Genomic DNA, 25,276 nt, shown 5'->3' with positions numbered 1-25,276 from the left:
GATATTAATGACAAAAGTACAAAAAAAACCTTTATTAATCAACCATTGATTGCACCATGCAAAACAAAACATCCTATATTCTAAAGACATGACTGTAAGCCTTGAAAGGGATACATTATAAAACTCTTAACAGCTGTTAGCAGTTTGTGGTATTTGAGATGTCACATAAACATGCAAAATATTCTAACAGAAGCAAAAAAGAATATCTCATCAGCAATGATAAATTCCAGGTGTGCTTTCAATCATGCAAACAACTTTCATCACTCATTTGTTCTATCAATCTCAGCTCATCCTAATTCAGTCATGAGAGAGATAAATGGCCCGCAAATGCCTCAAAACCTACCTAATTTACAATAATTGATTTTTTCCTGTAATTAACAAGGCTGAGAGGTCAGTGCAAATACTTTCACAGTATATTTATACTTTTGATGAATTTTTGCTATCAGCATGAGGGCTGTCAGTGCTAGAAAATGAAATACATCAATCACTATGTCAGATACAGCATGTGCCCACATTTTATTTCTACTGTGCCACAACCTGAACAATACCAATTTGATACCTCCTGGATAAGAATTGCCAAATATTTTTAAATCATTGAGGTGGTGAGGGGAAGGGAGTAATTTATTGCATAGCTGGCAAAAATCTTACATTATCTGTAAAGAGATGGTTATGTAAAGCAATATATCAGGTAACGAGATTTTGTCCCCCTACATCAAATTGTGTGTCAAAAAAGTGCAGACAAAGTTCCACTCTTACACTTAGTGACAGAAAGTGATGTATCCTATTACCCATGTAGGCTGCAACTGTTATCTGCAGCAGGTCATTGTTGCCTCTGCTGCTGGCTGCTTTGCATAAAGACAGGTCTTCTCCAACATATCATGTATAGTGGGGTCTGTTAATACAGGTCCCAAACAAAATGCTGCAGATACTGAAAATCTGAAATACAAACAGAAAGTGCTGGAAATACTCAGCAGATCTGGCAGCATCTTTGGAGAGAGAAGCAATGTTTCAGGTCTGTGACCTTTCATTAGAACTGGCTAAAGTTAGAAAAGTAATAGGCTTTGAGCAAGTGTAAGGTTGGGGTGGGGGAGGGGTAAGAACAAAGGGAAAGTTTGTGATAGGGCAGAGGGCAGGAGAGATTAACAACAGAGATGTCACAGAACAAAAGGCAAAGGTAGTGCTAATATTTTTAGTGAAAGACAAAGTATTAGTGCAGAGAGTGTTAATGGCAAAATAATGAACAGCTCTGTCCAAAAGCAAAAACATGAAAAACAGGTTTAAGAGAGGCACATGGTAAAAAAAAATAAAAATGGCAGTTATGCTCTGCAACTGTTGAACTCAATATTGAGTCCAGAAGGTATAGAGTACCTAATCGGAAGAGGAGATGCTGTTCCTCAAACTTACATTGAGCTTCATTGAAACACCGTAGCAGGCCAAGGACAGAAATGTGGGCAATTAGAGCAGGGTAGTAAAATAAAATGACAGGCGACCGGAAACCCGGGGTCATGCCTGCGGACTGAGTGGAGGTATTCTGCAAAGCAGTCACCCAATCTGCGTTTAGTCTTTGCAATGTAGAGGATATTGCATTGTGAGCAGCGAATACAGTATACTAAATTGAAAGTACAAATAAATCGCTGCTTCACTTGAAAGGAGTGTTTGGGGCCTTGGATAGTGAGAAGGTAAAACAGCAGCATTACTCCTCCTGTGATTGCCTGGGAAAGTACCGTGGAAAGGGGATGAGATGTCAGGGGTGATGGAGGAGTGGACCAGGGTGTCGCGAAGGGAACATTCCCTTTGGAATGCTGACAGGGGAGGAGAGAGGAAAATGTCTTTTGTGGTGGGATCACGCTGAAGGTGGCGAAATGGCGGAGGATGATCCTTTGGATGTGGAGGCTGGTGAAGTGAGAAGTGAGGAAAGGGGAACCCTGTCGCCGTCCTGGGAGGGAGAGGAAGGGGTGAGGGCAGAAGTGCCGGAAATGGGTCGGACGTGGTCGAGGACCCCGTCAACCACAGTGGGGGGGAATCCTCGGTTGAGAAAAAAGAATATCAGAAGTGCTGTTGTGGAAGGTAGCATCATCAGAACTGATGCGTCAGAGACGGAGAAACTGGGAAAATGGAATGGCGTCCTTACAGGAGGCAGGGTGTGAGAAAGTGTAGTCGAGGTAGCTGTGGGAGTACTAATTGGTAATTGATACACTACAGTTTATATAAGTTTAGATTTGTTTTGAATTTCAATGCAAGGTTGTTGAGCTTGTACCATTTTAATGTAATAAAGTAGCAAGATTATGTTTCATGGGGGAAGCAAGAAAACATGGAAAACCCAAGAGTAATTCATGTTCAGAAAATGAGTAAACAGCCACAGAGGGGAATGCTGCGAATATTCCATATAACCCACATTGTTTACCCTACAGGTCATCATTGCTGTCTTCCATCATAACAGTTCCCCTTTCAGTTGGTACAAAATTAAGATCTTAGACAATAATATAATCAATGCAGTTGTAATGGGTTTACAACTGTGTTTGGGAAAACTCCTCCATTTACTATTTATAATGAATGGGTTAATATGCTTGGGGAACTCCTCGGTTACAACAACTTGCAATTATATCAAGTATTTAATTGCTTGAGAGAGTGGACATTGAAGCAGAAAAAGATTAGCAGCGATGACTGAAAACTTGGGACAAGGAGATCGGTGAGAAAGTTTTTTCAAAAGGAGAGAGAAGTGGAGCAGCAGTGAGGTTTCAGGAGGGAATTTCAGAGAGTAAGATCTAAGCAGCAGAAGGCTCTTGTGACCAACAGTGAAGTGAAGGAAGGAGATGTAGAAAAGGCTACAGTGGGAGGAAGTGTTTAGGGGAGGGTGGGTGGGTCAGGGGGGTATAGGGCAGAAGGAATTTGCAGCATTGGGATGGGGCAAGGGATATAAAAGGTGCAGGAAGATTTAAAATTAAATGCATTGGGGAAGGGAAGTCAATGTATATCAGGAAGGATGAAAATGATGGGGAGCAATATTTGGTACAGACCAAAATACATGCATCAGTTTTAAACTATTTAGATTTTAATCTTTCTTCTTCTTTCGCATTCTCCATCAACAATCTAGCACAGGCCAGAGATGAAATCCTGAAGAAATATCATGGATCTTCCTGATCCATATGAGGCAGCTACACATAGCAGAACTTTGGTGGAGCTCAAGGAATTTTGTTTCAAATAATTCAGAAAATGCAGCACTTCAGAGAGTGAAACAGTAGGCTAAAAAAATGTTAAAGGTGTAATAGATGATTATGATTTATCTTTACAGCCGAGTGGGCCAGGATTATATAAGACAATACATTTAAAACAAATACTAAATCCTTGAGGTAGAATTAACAAGTGTATGAAAAGGCTTATTCTGAAATAATGTTGCTTTAACATTCTGCACAATACTTTAGTACCACTCTTTGAGCTGCCATTTGTTATTGATTAACCAGGGACTTTGTCCTTCAAAAGATAATACAACTTGCTGAATCTCTGTGACAAAACTACAGATTGTCTCATCAAAAATTCTACCCAGATGGCAGGTGAAAAACAGCACAACAAATAAACTTCAGCACCAATTAGGAAGACAATGTTTGTTGACCTGACAATGTGTCTTTTATTTTATGTCAGCAATTGTGTACTAATTGTTCGAAGTCCATTTTCTTTAAAAGGTATAATTTGCTTTTTCTTCTCAATTTATCCTTTATTTCCTGAAGCCAGTTGCATATGCTGTGGATAGTCTTCTGACAATTTTCCCTAGAAACTTGGACACCAAGTGTTGGCAGGGTATTTGATTATGGAGACTATCAGGGCCGAACACAAAACTGTCTTCACCTCACATATGCACACTTAGAAGAGGTTACTTGAAAACAATCAGGAGCAGAAAACATGTTCAATTTTTTCTCTCCTTAGCTTAGAGACACAAGGTAATTGAGCACACCCACTGTTCACATGTTCACCTTGACAGCAAGTGTAGGCAGACAATTCAGCAACAGAAAGCACCAGAACATAGCTGGATTCGATCCTGAGAACTAGGACTACAGAGAAATATCACAAGATCATTCAGATAACCTTAGCTGTCTGCAAACAAGTAGCAGAACTCAGTTAGTATACAGTTACTTAGTCTGGGGATGCTCTGGATGTCAGATTCATCAGCTGATAGAATCTGTGATTATATCAGTTCAATGCATGCAAGGACCCTCATTCAACTAGAAATGCCGGAACCCATGATTACATGGCACACAGTTAATTAGCAATCTCCAAACAACAGGAATTTTTTAAACCAGTTTTCTCTGTCCATTTTCTCTGCTTCCTTCTTCCCCAATGACAGTGACTCCTTACTAGGGTACACACTGACATGGATGCCGAGCAGTTTGCAGTGCTTCATTCATTTGTATGTCATGACAGTGACTGTCAACAGGATCTTCAACCACATGGGGCATTACAGCCAAACCAGATCTCCACCTCGTAGCGTGTCCAGATATGCAGATTGCCAGCTAGATAACGATTTGGAGTAGGAACCCTGACCACTTTTTTTCCATCTTACATCCAGGACAACAGATCAATTGTAACACCGTATCATTGCTCTATCTCAGTTTAGCATAAAGAGAATCAAACCTAGGACTTTCCAGAATAGCATGGCTTAGTAGCTCACTGGACTGATTCAGTCAGCAAACAGGTTGGCATCCTTCTATCTACGAAAGATGACGGACAGGCAACAAACAATGCATTTAGGTGGGATGCTTTCTCTTGCTGCACCTTTGCCGATGGCTGTGAAGGCCAATCCTGTGAGAGGCAGGCTCTGCCCCAAGTGCTGCACGCGAAGCTGCCAAGTGATGCCATGAGTTTGTTGTTTTTGACGTTGGCACCTGTTGCCAAACTGCTGTAGCAACTGCTCATCGTGGTAGTGCACACTAAAGCGTGGCTACTTGACCAGAACCCGAGCTGACCCGACAACATGTGTCAGGTTCGGGTCGGGTCTCTCCTCTGAGTCCAGCATTTGGGCTCGGGTCACGTTGGGCTGGACATGGACAGCAATTTTCTGGGAAGTAATTTTCAATTGAACGTTCAGGTTAAGGGGGTAAACGTGCAGTCCGGACTCCACACTCTGCAACAAGCGAGTGAGCATCTCTATGATGGCATCGCGCTCATGCTGTAGCTTCCATGCATCCAAAAGTGATTCTACACTACAGTGCACTATGGACATTCATGTGTGAAAGTTGGCAGGGTGGGGGGGTGGCGTGCCGTTGCTTGCTGGTGCCGAGATCAAGCTTAGATTCCCAACTCGATCAGCACGATTCTGCAGGAATAGCCTGATGCCAGAACAGATGAACAGGATTACAACATTTGGTCAAGATAGAGCACAATAACCTGTCTGATATCATTAACTTATTACGGTAGTTGGGTCGGGCAGGAATAAATTGAAGGACTCAGGCCCGGGTCAGGTTCGGGTGGGATGTGGTCGGGTTTGGCCCGGGTTGGGTTTCTATTTTATACTCGAACAGGCCTTTAGTGCACACCAACCCACAGAATGTGTCACCATTTCGATCTTTCACTAGCTAGTGACTCCCAGGTGCAACAGTCGACATTTAGGGCCTTCTTGTCACGCTTGCAAGCATTCTTGAAGCTGAGCTTTGGGCGCCCCACTGGTTGTCTGGCCCCGGCTACCTCACCATACAAAAGTTCCTTGGGTATGCAACAGTCTTCCATCCTGCAGACGTGTCCGATCCACCAGAGCCACCTATTTAATTAGTACCATAACACTTGGGAGCTCTGCCTTTGAAAGGGCTGCCGCATTTGTGATTTTGTCCTGCCAAGATATACCCATAATGCGCGTAGACAGCGAAGATGGAAATTATTGAGCTTCTCTTCCTGGAAGCTGTAACACACCCAGGTTTCGCAGCCATGCAGCAAGGTGCTGAGAACACAGGCCTTATAAACCATCGACCTGGTCCCAAGGTCAGCCTGGTATTATTTCATGCACGTTTTGCGAGTCGGCCAAAGATGGTAGCTGCTATCCCTATACATGTATGAAGCTCTGCATCAGGGGACAGATTGTCTTTCACCGTGGACTCAAGGTAGCAGAACTTACTAACCACTTCCAGTGGGGTGCTGTTTAGTGGGATCAGGGGTGGAGATGTCATACCTTGTCCCATGACCACAGTTTTCTTAAAGCTTACAGTCAAAGAAAACAAGTTATAGGCAGTCCATGAGTCTTTGTAGCTGAGTTTCAGTGTGAGTGACTAGCGCAGCATCATTAGCATGAGGAATTCTCTGATCAGGATGCGATGTGTTTTTTGTTTTTGCTTTCAGACTTGATAGATTGTAGACTTGCCGTCTGACCTAGTGTGTAAATAGACTCCTTCCCTATCTGCAGGGAAGGTGAAGGTCAGGTGCATGGAGAAGAAGATGCCAAACAGAGCGGTGGTTAGGACACAACCATGTTTCACTCCATGCTTCACTCTGAAACTGTCAGAAATGGAGCCATCAAACTGTAAAGTGCACTGCACGTTGTCATGGAAGTCAGCAAACAGGACAATCTGAAAATATCTCAACTGACAAATCCAATCATACCCTCTCCAAAAGATACTCAATACATAATTCAATACCAGTAACCCCACACACAAAGAGCCCCAATGAGGTAACCGCAATACAGTAAACCAGATGACAAATGCAGGCAGTGAGAATTAACATTTTGTCACTGCACTCATTTACAGTTCTTAGTTTTCACATCACTGAATATCATACAACATGCATTTATATATTTACCTACACCATTTCCTCTGAAGTAATTTGTTTGCTGCACACATTTCTGATGTGGAATCAACTTCATGCTTACCTCAAAACATTTAAAAATTGGGCAATCTGAAACCAGTTTTAATGTTTCATCTTTGTAAAATTAATGTTTACAAATTGCTTATTACTTTGATCCTTTGTAGATTCATTATACATAAATGATCTGGACACAGGAATTGAAGCAGTAATACTGAACATTGCTGATGATGTCAAATAGTGACTGGATTATGGGAGCAAAAAAAAGGAAGATGCCCAAGAATGCCAACATATAATTCCTCGAAAGATAAAGACACAACAAAGGCAATAAATACTACGTAAACTTTTATAAAAAGTGGCATTAAGATACAAGAGCAAGAGATTCTCGCAATGGCAGGCTGTAACTAGTGGGTACCGCAAAGGCCCCAGCAGTTCACAATTTATATCAATGATTTGGATGTGGGAATGAAATGTAATATTTCCAAGTACACAGATGACCTAAAACTAGGTGAGAATGTGTGTTGTAAGGAAAATGCAAAGTGGCTTCAAGGGGATTTAGACAGACTTAGTGAATGGACAAGAACGTGGCAGATGGAATATAATGTGGAAAAATGTGAGGTTATCCATTTTGGTAGGAGGAATAGATGTGCAGAGTATTTCTTAAGAGATTAGAAAGTGTCGATGTACAAAGGGACCTGGGTGTCCTCGTTAATATGTCACTGAAAGCTAACAGGCAGGTGCAGCAAGCAATTAAGAAGGCTAATGGTATGTTAGCCTTTATCGCAAGAGGATTGGAGTACAGGAGTAGTGAAGTCCTGCTTCAACTGTATAGAACCTTGGTTAGACCACACCTGGAGTACTGTGCGCAGTTTTGGTCCCCTTACCTTAGGAAGGATATTATTGCCATAGAGGGAGTGCAACAAAGATTCACCAGACTTGTTCCCGGTAAGGCAGGACCGTCTTATGAAGAGAGATTGGGGAAACTGGACCTGTATTCTCTAGAGTTTCAAAGAATGAGAGGTGATCTCATTGAAACCTACAAAATACTTAAAGGGTTAGACAAGGTAGATGCAGGTAAGATGTTTCCCCAGGTTGGGGAGTCCAGAACCAAGGGACACAATTTCAAAATAAGGGAGAAGCCACTTAGGACACAGATGAGGAGACTCAGAGCATTGTGAATCTTTGCAATTCTCTACCCCATAGGGCTGTGGAAGCTCAGTCACTGAGTATGTTTAAAGTAGAGATTGACAGATTTCTAAATACCAATGACATAAAGGGATATGGGGATAGTGTGGGGAAAAAAGCATTGAAGTGTATGATCAGCCATGATCGTACTGAATGGCAGAGCTGGCTTGATGGGCAGAATAGCCTGCTCCTGTTCCTATGTTCCTAGATATGATGAGTTTATACGTGACAATGTCAGGCCACAATTAGGGTATTGTGTGAAGCTTTTGGCACCCTATTATAGAAAGGACATTAAAACCATAGAATGTAGTGTAGATACACCAGAGATGAGAAAATAGACAAAAAAGGGATATTGTTAAGACTGAGGTGGGAAGAATGCACTGTTAATTCAGTCCCACTTCTCCACAGGTCACAACATATATTTTAGTTTTCCCACTTACTGCAACAATCAATCAGATACTTTTTGTCCCCAGAATAAAGTACACCAACCAGGTTTCTTTAATAAAGAACAAAATTATCCGTTTATTATAAACCAAGTCTTAACCAATAATGAGGTAAAACATACACGCGAATTGAAATATTAAAGCCCCTTATTTTCTCTGAGGCCTCACGCACAAACACAAAAATGCAAAACTGGTTAACCAGTTACAAAGAAATAGAAATGGAATGAATAAAAAAAAAACTTCGACTGAACAGAAGACATGTTTTGCCGAGGTGTCCCAAAGGCGAATGGGTGGCTGCCACTAGGAATCCTCCCAGAAAAAGTTCATTGCAGGCAATGTTGATGAACAGTCTGGGTAGGCTTTCATGAAATACAGCTACAGAAGGCATCACATAGGTCTTACATCAGGTGTGCAGAAAGAATGGTTTCAATTCTCACACATTTGATGCAAAGTTCTTTTTAAAGATGCAAGGTTTCTGCAAACATTCAGGATTTCTTCAAATACAGGAGGCAATAATACAACTTGATACAGTATATGCTTTTCAAGAGCAAGATAAGCAAGGTTGTCTTCTCCTGGCAGATCAATAAGCAAACTCCAACTGCCCATTTTTAGCCAAACAAACTGACTTTTTTTTTAAACAGTTCAAAATGAAACCAAGTTTTTCCAGAGACAAGTCCGATGACAGCCATAAATCCTGACTTGTCAATAAGCAAATAGCTCTTCAGGTCAAACCCCATGCTGGGTTCTTTACAAACATGCGCCTTCCAGTAAAAACTTGTTTACTGGTCAACCTCCTGTTGACCTTCCTTTTAAGAAAAATGCCCACAAAGTTCAGCAATCTTCAGATGATTCAATGTCCAAAATTCAACTATAATTTCTTAAACATATTTTACACAGAAAAACAGAAGCGCCTGCGTAACAATATGCAGACTAAGAGAAAAATGCAGGAATAATGGGGACAAAATAATTAAAGATTTAATTATCCAAAGACAGACTGGGTAAAAGTAAAATAAGTGGCAAAGAACAGGAGGAATTCCTCTAATATGTCCAGACTGCATTCCAGATCAGTAGGTTTTTAGTCTAACGCTGAAAGAAGTAGTTTTGGATCTAGTTCTAGAAAATTAGATGAGGCAAGTATGTGATAAGGTATGGTTAACATCTAGGAACCAGCAACCATGACATAAATAGGTTTGATTTAAAATTGAAAAGGAAAACAGTCAAATACAAAAGTACTTGACTGCAAAAAAGTACATGCCAAAGGGATAAAATGGGACTTAGCCTAGATAAGTTGAAAAGAAAGATAAGACAATTAACAAACAATGGTAAATGTTTATCCAGATGACTTGAGGTATTCAAAACTACCACACCAAAAATATGTGGTGCAACTAAAGCTGGAGTTCCTTGGATGACTAGGGAAATCAAAAGGACATTTAGTAAGAGGCTTATGTAATATCTAGGGCAAATACAGTAGCATGAAAGAAAATTAAGCAGAATATAGGAAATAAAGAGGGGAAGCAAAAAAGATTAGAAAAGTTGAGAGGCTATGAAGAAAGACCGTCAGCTAACAAAAGGAAATAGTAAAGGATTGTTTAAACAGATAAAATATAAAAGAATAGTTTAAAAAGTAAGGCCAATTACAGATGCAAAAGAAATCTACAAGAAGGACAGATGAATGGTGGTTATATTAAATGTATTCTTTACCTCCGCTGTCACAAAAGTAGTAGTTAGAATGAAAGGCTTAAAAAAAAAAGGAGGTTGAACTATTAGATAGGATAAAGTACCGGTAAGAACTGAAAATAAAATTGGCAGTGCTCAAAGCAGAAAAGGCACCACGCCCTGATGGAAGCCTGAAAGATTCAGAATCTTCCAAATAACCTTGGAGATCAAATATGTGCCAGAGGACTGAAGCATTGCCAATGTATCTCTGATCAAATAGAAAGAAATAGATAAACCAAATAACTATAGATCAGGCCAACTAGCATTGGTAGTGTGTCAACTTCCAGAGGCCTTAAATACAGGATAAAATGAATACTTACCTAGTAGAACATGAATGAGTTAAGGACATTCAGCAACAAATTAGTTCATTGATAAAATTTAAGTTACATGGTACTAAAAGGAGTGCTTGGATAGATAATTGGTTAGAAAAGAGACAACAGAGTGCAGAACTTAATGGATGTTTTTCAGAATAAAGGGATGTAAACCAGTGTTTCCCAAGAATCAGTGCTAGGACCAATAATCTTAATATAAAAAATGATCTGACTTGGATATAGAGTTCCCAATATCAAAATTCACAGATGACACAAAAATAGGCCAACCGTGAAGAGAACTGCAGATTCATGACATATGTTAGTAGACTGGGCATAGACATTAGATGAAATTTAGTGCTTTTAAGGCGAGATGATATAATTTGGGAGGAAGAATAAGGAGAGAACATGTACATTAAATGATAAATTTTCTACGGACCAGAGGAGCAAATAGATTTAGGGGTCCAGACACACAGATATTCAGAAGTGGGAGGACAAGCTAATAAGTGTATAAGGAATGCAATAGGATCTTAGTTTTTATAAACAAGGGCACAAGGGTACAAAAGTAAAGAGGTAATACTAAACCTGTACAGATCATTGGTTAGAATGCAGTTAGAATATTGTGCCCAGTTTTGTGTGCCTGATTTAGGAAGGAAGCAAGGCCTTAAAAAGGATGCAGAAGAGATTCACTGAGATAATAACAGGAATGAGAGGTTTTAGTTATGAGGAGAGACCAAGAGAAAACAGGCCTCTGTTTACTGAAACAAAAAGTTAAGGGAAGTTCTGATACAGATGTTCAAAATTATGAGATTTTCTACAAAGTGCATTCTGTTACCTGAATATAGAATCTGTTCTTTCTTTTTTCTTTCTTTTGGGCCTCCTTATCTCGAGAGACAATGGATATGCGCCTGGAGGTGGTCAGTGGTTTGTGGAGCAGCGCCTGGAGTGGCTATAAAGGCCAATTCTGGAGTGACAGGCTCTTCCACAGGTGCTGCAGAGAAATTTGTTTGTCGGGGCTGTTGCACAGTTGGCTCTCCCCTTGCGCCCCTGTCTTTTTTCCTGCCAACTACTAAGTCTCTTCGACTCGCCACAATTTAGCCCTGTCTTTATGGCTGCCCGCCAGCTCTGGCGAATGCTGGCAACTGACTCCCACGACTTGTGATCAATGTCACACGATTTCATGTCGCATTTGCAGACGTCTTTATAGCGGAGACATGGACGGCCGGTGGATCTGATACCAGTGATGAGCTCGCTGTACAATGTGTCTTTGGGGATCCTGCCATCTTCCATGCGGCTCACATGGCCAAGCCATCTCAAGCGCCGCTGACTCAGTAGTGTGTATAAGCTGGGGGTGTTGGCCGCTTCAAGGACTTCTGTGTTGGAGATATAGTCCTGCCACCTGATGCCAAGTATTCTCCGAAGGCAGCGAAGATGGAATGAATTGAGACGTCGCTCTTGGCTGGCATACGTTGTCCAGGCCTCGCTGCCGTAGAACAATGTACTGAGGACACAGGCCTGATACACTCGGACTTTTGTGTTCCGTGTCAGTGCGCCATTTTCCCACACTCTCTTGGCCAGTCTGGACATAGCAGTGGAAGCCTTACCCATGCGCTTGTTGATTTCTGCATCTGTATCACTACTGTTTCAGCACTTTCCTGATTCCCCCCTCCTATCTTTTGCAACCACTTGCTTCGCTGCGTAGTGAAATTGCTCCTAGTTACCATTGTCACAGATATTAACTATTGAATACCTCTGTCAATTCAACAATCTTGGGAATCCCTTCCTCTTCCTAACCCCATGGAAAGGCATCCAGTTTTTTTTTTAATCCTCATAATTTGTTCTGCTTCTCAAACTGAAAAACACTAAGCGGTGTTCAAACAGCAAAGACATTTCCCACACTCAAAGCATTGAGGACCTCCCACATCATGCTGGCACTGCAGATCAAGAGCTTCAGCTTTTCTTAAAAACATAATAAAAGTCAAAGAATAACTCCGTGATGCTCAAACTTCAGCTCAGGATAAACTCCATATCAACTGGTGTTTCACAGTCCACTGGTCATTACAACAGTGGCTATGCTTCAAAAGTATTTCATTGGCTCTGAAGAGCTTTGGGACGTGAAAGACTCCATGCAAATACAAGTCTTCCTTCTTCTCTCTCAAGGCTATAGATTTACATTTTCTCTGGAATGGAGTTAATTGAAATTCCCTTTCACGCTCAACCTTTACCGTTTTAGTGCGATGCATTTACTGGCATCAGCAGATTGTTCCATTATCCACATTTACAATTAACAGCTAATGATAGCTTTGCTTCTTATAGCTAGTTCTAGTACAATGGAGCTCATTGTGGGATAAAGAGAAACGTTGTGCTACAACCTGAATATAAGCACATCTCAGAGCTCATTGACACTATCAGCTTCTCAGTAAGTGCATTTTTAAGATTCCTGAATTTATTCACCATTGTTGACCGACTCTCGACTTTGCAGCAGTGACCTTTATGCCGAATAACACAGAAAATGTGTATCAGAGAGTTTTTAAACAGCAGTGAACATTCAGAAACTTCTTTTGTTCTTGTTCATAAATGTAGTTAGAGTTTAATTCAGCCTTCATAAAATTGAAGGATAGAGAAATTCAACATATATTGCACAGAGATGCAAATTCATACAAGTCTTCAGAAAGTCAAATTCAGAATCAATGTTATTGTAAATCTTGGAGAATGCAGATAAAAACATTTCTTTATAGTAAGTGTTTGAACATTGAAAACTGAATCAAGATTTGAGTCATTGTAGGTATATTGCAATAGTGCGGTATATGTCAAGAGACTCAGTAAAGCACAATCTGTGATGTGTAATTTAACTAGTCTCTCACTGAACAGATATGCAAAAAAAAAGTGAATAAACTGAGCTTAAACCACCTAAATTTGAATGTATTCTATTTTATATCAAGGCTACACTACTAGATAATTGGCCACTTTATAAAGCCACATGCATAGAAGACTAAACATGTCAAAAATATTATACACAGCACATTAGGAGAGAATAGCTTCAAAGGGCTCAATTTTGAGAAACTCTAAGCTTTTAAAAGCACAGATACACAGAAGTTCAGCAATTCAACAAAGAACAATGAATCATAATACTTGCACTGTTCCCTGGATATATGTGCCATAGATCAAAGGCACTCTACAGTTTCAGACCAGAATTGATTACAATACCCGAATGAAAATATCACACAAGAAGGAAAGCTATGATTTCAGGGGGGAGTTATTATAATATGATAGTAGTATAAGGTGTGCTCATATATAAAGTTTGCATAGTGACTCACTGCACTGCAACAGCTACACAGCAAAAATAGTACAACATTCTATTGGCATATCAACATTTATAGTATCACTAAACAGTTTTAGGTTTTATAACTCAACTAAAGCAGGATTACCAATCTCATACAAGCATCTTTTGCCCATTAATCAGACCATAACCCTACTCTAATGGAATTCATGATTTGTTTCTATCCTTTTCAGATCTCTCTCTCCACTCTGTCCTAATACTTTTTAGCTGCTGTTTATTTTCTTATTTTTCTCAGTACTTCAAAGGAAAACTTTGATACAAAAGCAACTATATTACAGCACTGTTGCAAATCCAATTAAGTTACTAAAGTATTGGAGCAAGTGTGTCTATACACATGGATTTCCTATCTGTACTGTTTACTGTCTGTATACCTTTCTCTCTCAATTCTACTTGCATCATCAGCTCTCGCACTCTTTCTTCCTCAATTGCCTTGCAGTTTTCTCACATATACAAACATGGCATAGACTGTCCATGCAGTGTACAGAGTATCCTCAACCGTTTCCGTGATTTCCTGTAACCTGATGCATGGGTACAGATGAAAACCCAATCAATTCTTTGATTATACTTCCAACAAAAATCTCAACAGCCAGCGTGAAAGTTTAAAATCTGCATTCAACAAAAAACACATTCTGGAACAATTAAAATAGCCCTCAGTGTTTTGAGAAAGTTTTAATAACAAGTTATCAGCAACATGGAGGTAGAAAGGCTGCGGTGGCAAAAAATATTTTAAAAGCAAATCCCAGTCCTAAATTAAGATATTAAATGCACAAATTTCCCTAAATACCAGACATTACTAAGCAATGAAACTGAAATTTTCTAGGCATTAGTACTGGTTGACTGATGTTGGGTTAGGGAGGTGCATTGAGTAGAATGCCAGGAATCAATGCTGAAGCCCATACTACTTCTCATCCACATATGGCCAGACTCGGCTGACAAAATAACTGTGAGGACAATGGCGCTCGCCACTGTTTAGTGTAAATGGTTAAAGTAACTTCAAGTAAGGAGAAGATTAAATATAAATATCCAAAAGTTGTCGTCCAATTTGCGCCACACTACCATTAACTGCGTGATAACAGCATCTCGCTGACTAGCTCACCACAGAAATTCATTGAATGCCATGAAGTTGCTGTACATCTGTGGTAGATAGGAACTAAACCCACTGCAGATAATTAGGACTAGTAATTAGTAGCAGAAGTACCCTTTTAATGATGTGATAATGGTTACTGTCAATCAACCTCTCTGGCATCGTGATTAAATATTACAACTATGAGGTCTCATTTCTTCAGGTTTAAGTTTATCATGGAAATTTTAAAGATATCACATATTAATTTTTTTTTTTGAATTCTTACTTTTCCCTTCTGTCTCTATTTTCTCCCTTTCTTAATTCAATCTATTTTTTCCCACTCTTTATTTCTCTTTTTGACCTGATTTGACATTGAATTCACCCACTTTAATTCACCCTCCTTCTCAGTCCTCCAAGGTGTTTATTTCCCCATTCTTAAATCTTATTGCTTAATGAGATACTCTGTTGGTTCCCCTTTACACGCTGGTCCTAGAAGTTCTGCTTCCTTTCCCATGTGGTTATCAGTTTGTACTTTCAGCAATTTTGTTGGAAAAAATTGTGAGCAGGAGCAAATGGCACAGCCGTTAGATGCCCTGCTACAACAAACTCTTGCCCAATGTTATAAGCTGGTCAAGTATGCAGATGAACCCAACCTAAAGGAAAAATAGTATAATCTGAAGCTGTCTAACAGTAGAGGTGGATGTGAAAGAACAGGCAAGTTATCTCAGTGGAAAACTAATCAACCCAATATAGTTGGAAAAGGCCAAGTGGTTTAGAGTCAGAACTGGTGAATGTAATGCAGGACTGCTTCATGACTGCTTAAGGGAAGCTATGAGAAGCGATTTTCATCTTGACACCAAAGATAACACCCCCACCTGCTCTTCTTCGAAACAGTGCCATGGAATCTTTTACATCCACCTGAGGGGCAGTCAGGGGTCTCGGTTTAAGGTCTCATCTGAAAGACGGCACCTCCTACAGGGCAGCACTCTCAGCACTGCACTGGAGTGTCAGCCTAGATTTTTGTGCTCAAGTCCTGCAATGGAACATGAACCCACAACCTTCTAACTCAGAGTGTGCCATCAACTGAGCCACGACTGACGCCTGAAGGAACATAGGAAGATAGGAACAGGAGTAGGCCATTCAGCGCCTCAAGGCTGTCCCACCATTCAATGAGATCATGGCTGATCTGTGGCCTAACTCCACATACCTGCCTTTGGCCCATATCCCTTAATATCTTTGCTTAACAAAAATCTATCTATCTCAGGTTTAAAATTAACAACTGTTCTAGCTTCCACTGCTGTTTGTGGGAGAGAGTTCCAAACCTCTACCATCCTTTGCGTGAAGAAGTGCTTCCTAACATCTCTCCTGAACGGTCTGGTCCTAATTTTTAGACTATGAGCCCTAGTTTTAGAGTCTCCAACCAGTAGAAATAGTTTATCTTTATCTAGCCTGTCTTTTCCTGTTAATATCTTGAAGACTTCAATCAGATCATCCCTTAACCTTCTAAATTCTAGCGAAAACAGGCCTAATTTGTGCAATCTCTCCTCGTAACTTAACCCCTGTAGTCCAGGTATCATTCTTGTAAACCTACGTTGCACTCCCTCCAAAGCCAATATATCCTTTCTATGGTGTGGTGCCCAGAACTGCTCACAGTACTCCAAATGGGGTCTAACCAGGGTTTAGTACAGCTGCAGCATAACCTCTGTCTTTATACTCCACTCCTCTGGATATAAAGGCTACCATTCCATTAGCCTTTTTGATTATTTTCTGCACTCGCTCGTGGCATTTTAAAGATCGATGCACCTGAATCCCCAAGTCTCTTTATTCATCCACTGTACTTAACCTCTTCCATTTAGAAAATACCCTGCTCTATCCTTTTTTGGTCCAAAATGGATAATCTCACACTTGCCCGCATTGAAATCCATCTGCCACAGTTTTGCCCACTCACCTAGTCTGTCAATATCCCTTTGAAATTTTATGCTATCATCTAGACGGGCTACAATACCGCCTAACTTTGTATCATCAGCAAATTTGGATATATGACTTACTATGCCATTGTCCAGGTCGTTAATGAATAATGCGAATAATTGAGGACCCAACACAGATCCCTGCGGGACACCACTAGTCACATCCTGCCAATTGGAGTACTTACCCATTATCCCCACTCTCTGTCGCCTACCACTCAACCAACTTCCTAACCATGTCAATAATTTGCCCTCAACTCCATGGGCTTCTACCTTAGTAACAGTCTCTTATGTGGGACTTTATCAAATGCTTTCTGAAAGTTCATATAAATAACATCCATAGACATTCCCCTGTCCACTACCTTAGTCACCTCTTCAAAAAATTCAATGAGATTTGTCAGGCATGACCTTCCCGTCATGAATCCATGCTGGCTGTCCCTGATTAACTGAAATTTTTCTAGGTGTTCAGTCACCCTATCCTTGATTTTAGACTCCAGCAGCTTGCCCACCAGAGACGTCAGGCTAACTAGTCTGTAATTTCCTTGGTTCCCCCTTTCACCCTTCTTAAAAAGGTGAGTGACATGTGCAACTTTCCAATCCAGAGGGACCACTCCTGAATCTAGGGAACTCTGAAAGACTATAGTTAGGGCATCTACTATGTGCTCCCCTACTTCCTTTAACACCCTCGGATGGAAACTGTCAGATCCTGGGAATTTCTCACTCTATAGTTCCATTAATTTCCTCGTTACTGATGTTTTACTTACGTTAATTGTAAGTCCCTGTCCCTTATCAGCTATTAATTTTTTCGGGACTTCTGGCAAGTTAACCTCCTTTTCAACTGTAAATACTGAGGCCAAGTAATTGTTCAACATGTCTGCCATTTCCCCATTATCAATGGCAATATCTCCATTTTCAGCTTTTAGTGGGCCTACATTGCTCTTGACCACCCGCTTTCCCTTTATATAACTATAAAATTTCTTCTTATTGATTTTGATGTCTCTTGCAAGTTTCCTTTCATAATCGCTTTTAGTAGCTCTTATAAGCTGCTTTGTGACCTTTTGCTGGTCATGGTATCAATCCCATTCGGTGGATCTGTGCTGCGTTTTGCAAAGAAGAAGCAAGATTGGAGAAGGATGCTTACCAACATTTCAATCAAAGGCAAACTGAACATCTTGAAAAGAACAATTCTGGACACATCCGCAAGTTTAATAAGTTCAGACGAAACAAATTGAAAAGGAAAAATCACCTCGACTAATCTTGCAGAGAGAAAGGTGAAAGGATTCACTGGGACAAATGTCAAATCACACTGAAGCAAGTTAAAAGGATGATCAGACAGACCAAGTGAAATCTAGAAAAAGCATAACTGCAGAGACAACGTATAACAGTAAAAAACTGTATTTTTTGCAATAGTAAAATAACTATCACAGAGGAGATAATATTAAAAGATGCAAATGGTCTTGAAACTGACAGTGAATACAAATACTCCCTAAAAGTATTCACAAGGGAACAAATAAATAACAAGACCTCCCTCAAAAAGTACTAGGTAATGACCATCTCCAACAAGCGAGAATCTAACCATCTCACTTGACATTCAACAACATTACAATCACTGAATCCTCAACGTCCTGGGGTTATCATTGACCAGAAACTTAACTGGACCAGCCACATAAATACTGCGGCTACAAGAGCAGCACAAGTCAGAAGTGTATTGGACTACTCCTCACTTGCCTGGCACACAGCTCTGACAACACTCAAGTAGCTCAACACCATCCAGGTCAAAGTAGCCTGCTTGATTAGCACCCCATTCACCACCTTAAACATTCACTCCCTCCACCACTGATGCACAGCGGCAGCAACTCGCCAAGGCTCCTTCAACAGCACCATCCTAACCCGCGACCTCTACCACCTAGAAAAACTAGGGCAGCAGACTCATGGGGATACCACCACCTGCAGGCTCACCTCCAAGTCACACACCACCCTTACTTGGCAATATATCGGCGTTCCTTCACTGTTGCTGGATCAAAATCCTGGAACTCCCTCCCCAACAGCACGTGGACTGCAGTGGTTCAATGCAGCTCACCACCATCTTATCAAGGGCAATTAGGGATGGGCAATAAAAGCCAGCGATGCCCACATCCGATGAATGATTAGAAAAAATACTCCAGCGCCATTAAAGACTAAGAAAAAGATGAGATGCTAAAAGGGCTTAAATAAATAAATCTCCAGGGTTGGATGGTATTTATTCCAGGTTGTTGAGAAGTGTCAATGTGTCGGTTTGCAAGACACCTACAATCATTATGAGGGAATCCAAGGACACTGGGGAGGTACCAGCACATTAGAAATAAGTTAACAAAGCAACAAAAAATAAAATGGCAATTAAAGATCCATTAGCCTTACTTCAATTCCATGTAAAACAATGGATTCATACTTGGGTTGGATAAGTCCATCCACCACATTAAATATCCACTCCTTCCAACATTGGCGTACCATGGCTGCAACGGGTGCTATCTACAGGATGCACTGCAGCAATTCGCCAAGACTTCTTCGACAACACCTCCCAAACCTGGACCCTCCACCAGGACATGGACAGCAGGTGTATGAGATCATCACCTGCAAGTTCCCCTCCAAGTCACATCCTGACTTAGAAATCTGTCACCGCTCCCCCGTCCCTTTGTTAAAATCCGGGAACACCCGGATTTCACCACACAGACTGCAGCAGTTCAAGAAGACGGCTCACTACTGCCTTCTCAAGAGCAACTAAATATGGGCAATAAAAGCTGGCCTTCCTAGAGATGCCTATTTCCCAATAAATTTTTTTTTAAATTACCTGAAGGGTAGAAAACAATGGATACTGGTTACAGGAGTAAAGTCAGAGTGTGTGAAGTACACCGTGGAGTGCTCAAAGATTCAAATTTGGGATCATTGCTGTTTCTAATTTACATCAATGACTTGGATTCCGAAACTCTATGGAAAAATATACAGCTCATACCAAACTAGAAGCAGCAATGGAAATGAAGGAGGCAGCCAAAAATTACAAAATGAGCCAAACAAAAGATTTGTGTAAGTGGGCTAAACAGCAGCAGATGAGATTTAATGCAGACAAGTGTAAAGTTTTGCATATAAATAGGAAAATTGGGCAATGTACATACTCCACATATGATGTTGAAATAGCTACAGTTCAAGTTGGAAACGAACCAGGATTAATAGACTCCATGCTCAGCCAATCCAGAGAAGCAATCAAAGTAAAAAGCATATTGAAGTACATTACCAAACATTAAAATACAAGTCAAGCGAAGTCATGATCAAGTTGTACAATTCTCTGGTCAGACCACACTTAGTACTGTGTCCAGTTCTAGTCTCCGATAATCAAGCAAGACAATGAAGTACTGGAAGCATTATAAAAAGCAGCCTTGAGGCAGATTCCTGGTGTTAAGGGACTGATTGTTGAGAAAAGACTGGCATGATTGAAGCTTAACAATGTTGTTTGAGAATTGATGTTATGGAGGTATGAAAGGTAGTAAATGGTATGGAAAAGATCAGAATATTACTTTAAACAGTAGGTGTAGCACAAGGGGACACAGATTCAAACCAGTAACCATAGATTCACACAGAATATGATTAATATTTGGAATGGACATTTGGGCAGAGAGATGGAAGAAAAATTATGGAATTGTTTCAAAAGCAACAAGATTCAGCAACAGAGGGGAGATGGAAGGAAGTGTCAAATTGTTCTGGATGGATGTATTAAGACGAACCGAAGAGCCTTCCTAGACAATATATGAAAATTGACAGAAGAATGCTAGATGACATGCAATACAGAAATAAAAACAAGATCTTGTATATTGGAAGAAAAATTGGGAACTGACTGAATGAGTGGTGTGAGGCAAGAGGCTGAAAAAACACCCGAGTGTGATCATGTGCAGTCACTGTACAGCAGCAATCAACAAACCAAACAGAATATGAAGCTCCACTGACATTAATAGACTGTAGGTCTAAGGCAGCTATGCTAAAGCTGTTCAGTGTTCTGCTCAAGCCACACCTTTAATACTGCTTCAGCTTTGTTCATCAAAACATAACAGAAACATTCAGGCGCTGGAAGAGTTATAGAGGCTGACCCCTAGTCTCAGAGGATTAGGCTATCAGAGAAAACTAGAAATAAGATGAGTAAGAGGGGCTCTTAGAGATATTTTGGGTAATTAGTAGAAAAGATTAATCATGAGCATTACTTCAAGTTAGACTACAACTGAATTATAAGGACTATGGGTCCAAATTACATAAAGGCAAGTTCGAACTGTCAGGAAGCACATATTCACATAGTGATAAACAAGAGCAGTGTAGGCAAAATCTATGGAATATTTCAAGAGACATGTAGGGATGGGGATTATAAATTTCAATAAAAAGACAAGTTAAATGGGATGAATGGCCTCCTTCATATGCACTTGTCTAAGAAATAGGTTACTTGTTTAGCAAAATCAAACAAGGGGTGAATAGTTAAATAATATCATACATGGGGTTATTGGTTTAATAAAATTATTCAAGGGTTAATTAAACTATTAAATTATACAAGAAACAAATACCAATACTGTAGTCAGACAAATGTTAAATTGCACACGTGACAGGAAGCTCAATTTTACAAGTCGATTTATTAAATGTGATCTGATGATACCAACTAGTCTTTTACTGTTGAGCAGCACACAGCTAATTTGTATGAGACACAATCCTAAACTCAACAGCTTTGTAGCCAGATACCAAAGATTACATTGCTCTAGGCTTTTTGAGAATTTTTTCTTCATAAAGCAAACACTTTACACAGGTTAATTTATACTGCTCTATACAATTAGAGACAAAATGGTATTCCTTCAACGAGTCTTGTGAGATTTTCAACTTTATTCTATCGTTTAAATACATAAGAAATAATGAATAATGATCTATTTTGTATTATAGGAAAAAAGATTTGAAGAAGAGAGAGCAAGAGAGCGAGAAACAGAGAGAGAGTCACACAAAGACACATAGATAATGCAGAGAAAGAGATTAACAGAGACATAGCGATACGTGTCAGAGAGACAGACAACAGAAAGAGAGGCAGAGAACTGACCATGAAAAACACCACATGTGATCTACTTTTTTGTATAAAAAAGGGTATTTACTTTTGGGCTTTGAGCAAACAAACTTGAGGATTTCCCAATGTGGAAAATCAAAATCACAAATTTCTGGTCAAGAAGAGGTAACTTTTTTAACAATCATACCTTGCTTTGTAAGTGCATTCCTAAGTGCTGGAGTGATCATCTCTCTTGGTTCTGCTATTTCATTTTTTCCAACGGCACGTTTTGATGTTTTTTGTTTTACAGCTTCTTCGTCTGCTTCTCTTTCTTGCTATAAGAGCACAGGAAACAGAATTAAGAATTACCACAGGTTACAGCACAAACACTGCGCTAAAACTCAGTGTGCAATTTGGAGACTGAGAAAAGGTGCATATCTATTTTTCTTAAAATACAGTTTATATATGCTATATTTAATGTTATGTAAAGTAAAAATTTGTCAGACTTAAGCTTTTCCACCTGTACCAATGTCTGACAAGGAGGGAAGGTCACTGAATAGTTTTGTTTTCTCTCCAAATGCTGATCAAGTTAGCTAATTTCAATGAGTCGGACTTTGTTCTAAAAATAATGTGCAAGCAAGGTGGCTGCTGTGCCAGTGAGTATAATCTCAGGGCTAAAATTTACTTCAAATTCCAAATTATATCATTCTACTTTCCTTTGTCTTTTAAAGGTGGAATTTGAATAGCAAGAATCCAAGAAAAGATCTAGCTATTGTACACGGTAGCGCAAAGGCCTGGCAGAAAGTGAAACAGTAAATAAACCACTGTCCATGACAGCAATATAAATACACAAATTATATATCAATGTGATATTATCGCAACCTCTTTAAACTGATGGGTGCTCGATGGCATTGCTCACAATAATCAGCTGACATGCTCTGGTATATGGAAATCCAACATTAAACTACATAATGCATCAGGTACAATTCTGCCAGTAAGGAGAAACTATACCCCTTTATGGCCACAAAATTTAGCTGCTGTTAAACACTGGGTGAGGTCAGAGTTCAATGACTTGCCAGCTTACAAGTCAGAACCTTAGTTTTCATCCTTTTTTCCCCCCAAAAAAGCACAAAGTGATTGATAAATGCCAGTGAAATTAGACACATTCTGGTTCCTGTGTCAACTGAGGAATTTTCAATTGCTGCGGATGTAATACATTCCAAATAACTGCATTTTGTTCTTATGGTCCAGAAATGTTTTTCCCCTTCCAAATTGTAGACTTAAACAATAAGGTATCATCCCTCTCAACCACTCTCTTCTCAGCCTGAGACATATAAAGCCAACAGACATATTAAAAATTAGATGAAAACCTACCCAAAATTGTCATCCAGTTTGATTCCAAAGCATTTTCAAAAACTACATACTGTTTTAACACAGAGAAAAAAACCTGACTTTTCTGCCGAGAAATATAAATCATACCTTAGCTTATCAAGGAAATTGTGGACACTGCACATTCTAAAAAAACAGTATCGAACTACAGATAGCAGTCACAGTCCAGGCTTTTGAGACAGGCCAAGGTCCTCAAGTGAAAACATTTGATAAAAGATGCCCAAAAAGATATGTTATTGTGAAATTTGTATTTATGTTATAAAACTTAGAAACCTAAATTTCAGTTACTGGGGGGAAAAAAACAAATATTTTCTGAAGAAGCGTTTTGAGTGATTCAATTGATTCACCTCCATCTTTCTTTTATTGGTAGGTTCTCCTAAACAGTTATTCAGAATTTGTTATTTTTGCGATTGCTTAGTAGTTTCTCACGGATATTTTTCTCGACTTAGTTGCCTTGCTTTTGATACACGTTCCCCATCTCCAATCGGATTTGCTAATTCAGAGTCAATCAGTAGCATGTGACTGAAAACATTAAGACCAAAACAATCCAACAGGAAGTAGGCATGATGCTCAGAGGGGATGCTCTCTCTATGCAAGACTTGTAATACATTATTAGTGTAAGTCAGAGGGTACGGTAGGGAGAAGTGGAAGTCCAGGTGAGCTGATAAGGGAAGGATTAGAGGAGGATCAGACTGTTTTTAGAATGCTAATAAATAAATATAGATCCTTAAACTTACAATGATTATGAATGCAGTGTAGTGTTATAAAGCACTTTAAAGTAGTAACTGCTGGTTTGTCAGCATAGTGCCAGAGGCCCAAGGTCTAAGATGGCAGGGGAAGAGGTGTCTGTTCCTGCTGCAACTTTCACAAAGACCAAAACCTAGTCAAAAGGTAGCAAGTGGTCCAACCCAATGTACCCTCTAATTTTTTTTGGAAGCGTGTGGCCACTTTCAATTTTTTTGCATGTCCACACAGTAAATTAAAGGGGCCGACTTATACGCAGCCTGTGTGGGGGCTTTTGGGTTGTTGCGCAGTTGTGAAGTTTGGAGGGAGCATTGGCCCAAGGTAGGACACCAAAGCCCAAAACACTGAAAAAAATAAGGTGGAGGTGTTGATGTCTGCAGAAAAAGAGGAGCCAAAGCCTACAAATGCAGCTTAGTTGAGAGCAGGGATGGGATAAACACACAAAAAAAGTTAATCAAACTTGCATTTTATCAACTTTTATTTCTTCCAAAATTTCTACTTTAAAATTTCAAGGGCCAAAAGCAGATCTGGGAAAGGAGCAGCAGCGCCATCATGTGTTAGGGGAAACCAAGCTGGGAAACAGGAGTTTGCAGGAGTAACAGCACCACTTACTGTCCCTAGATAGTATTGATTTGACATTGTACAAAAAAAACTGAATGTCAATCTGCAATTCCATTTATTAAAATTACATAGAGAACTTTAGCAGCATCTGATGCATTGAGGATTTATTTATAGCTTCTTGAATTTATAAAGGTAGAAGCATCCTCCAGTGGAAAAAACAGGCAAAATTTTTTAGTTAAAATCGCTAGGCATGACAAGTTCGAAACACAGGTTGGATATGAACAGAAAACTAAAATTTGTTGTAAAAGTATTTATTAACACAGCATTTTCGTTCATAGCAACTAAAGTCGCATGCTTATAAAGTTCATTAGGATGCAACTGACACAATCAAGTGACCAATGATCTACCACTGAAGACCTAAAATTTAACACCCAAGAAAGACACCACAAGGTAAGCAGACTACTATTCATATTTGACAAGTGACACGGTCTTCTACCTCAGTGACACAAATCTGGTTCCCTTACTATCTGTCAGCACGATGAGTCAATGGAGAAATGTTATTCATTACTGGGATTTGATTCAGAATTTTTCCAGACAGGCTGTCAAGAAATCCTGCTTTTTAACACCCGCCAGAGACAGTTTATGGAATTTATTAAACAAGCTGCAAAGTTTACTAGCTCTGAAAGTATAAATACACCATTCACCAACGTAGTTCAATTGTCAGCTTTAATAATAGTAAATTTCT

The 25,276-nt window shown here is 39.8% G+C and overlaps 1 protein-coding gene across 2 annotated transcripts in view; it reads right to left on the bottom strand.

The window, feature by feature from the left end:
* tyw1 (tRNA-yW synthesizing protein 1 homolog (S. cerevisiae)) overlaps window positions 1-25,276 on the bottom strand; it is a 160,324-nt gene that overhangs the window by 108,308 nt on the left and 26,740 nt on the right. For both annotated transcript variants that reach the window (XM_068010279.1, XM_068010280.1), the window contains one exon: window positions 22,046-22,172. In XM_068010279.1, the coding sequence (XP_067866380.1) occupies window positions 22,046-22,172 (127 nt within the window). The remainder of the gene's footprint in view (window positions 1-22,045; window positions 22,173-25,276) is intronic.

This window comes from Heterodontus francisci, chromosome 30 (assembly GCF_036365525.1).
Source record: "Heterodontus francisci isolate sHetFra1 chromosome 30, sHetFra1.hap1, whole genome shotgun sequence".
Taxonomy (NCBI): Eukaryota; Metazoa; Chordata; class Chondrichthyes; order Heterodontiformes; family Heterodontidae; genus Heterodontus; species Heterodontus francisci.
The sequence above is the reverse complement of the archived record's forward strand: the minus strand, read 5'-3'. Positions and strand labels throughout refer to the sequence as shown.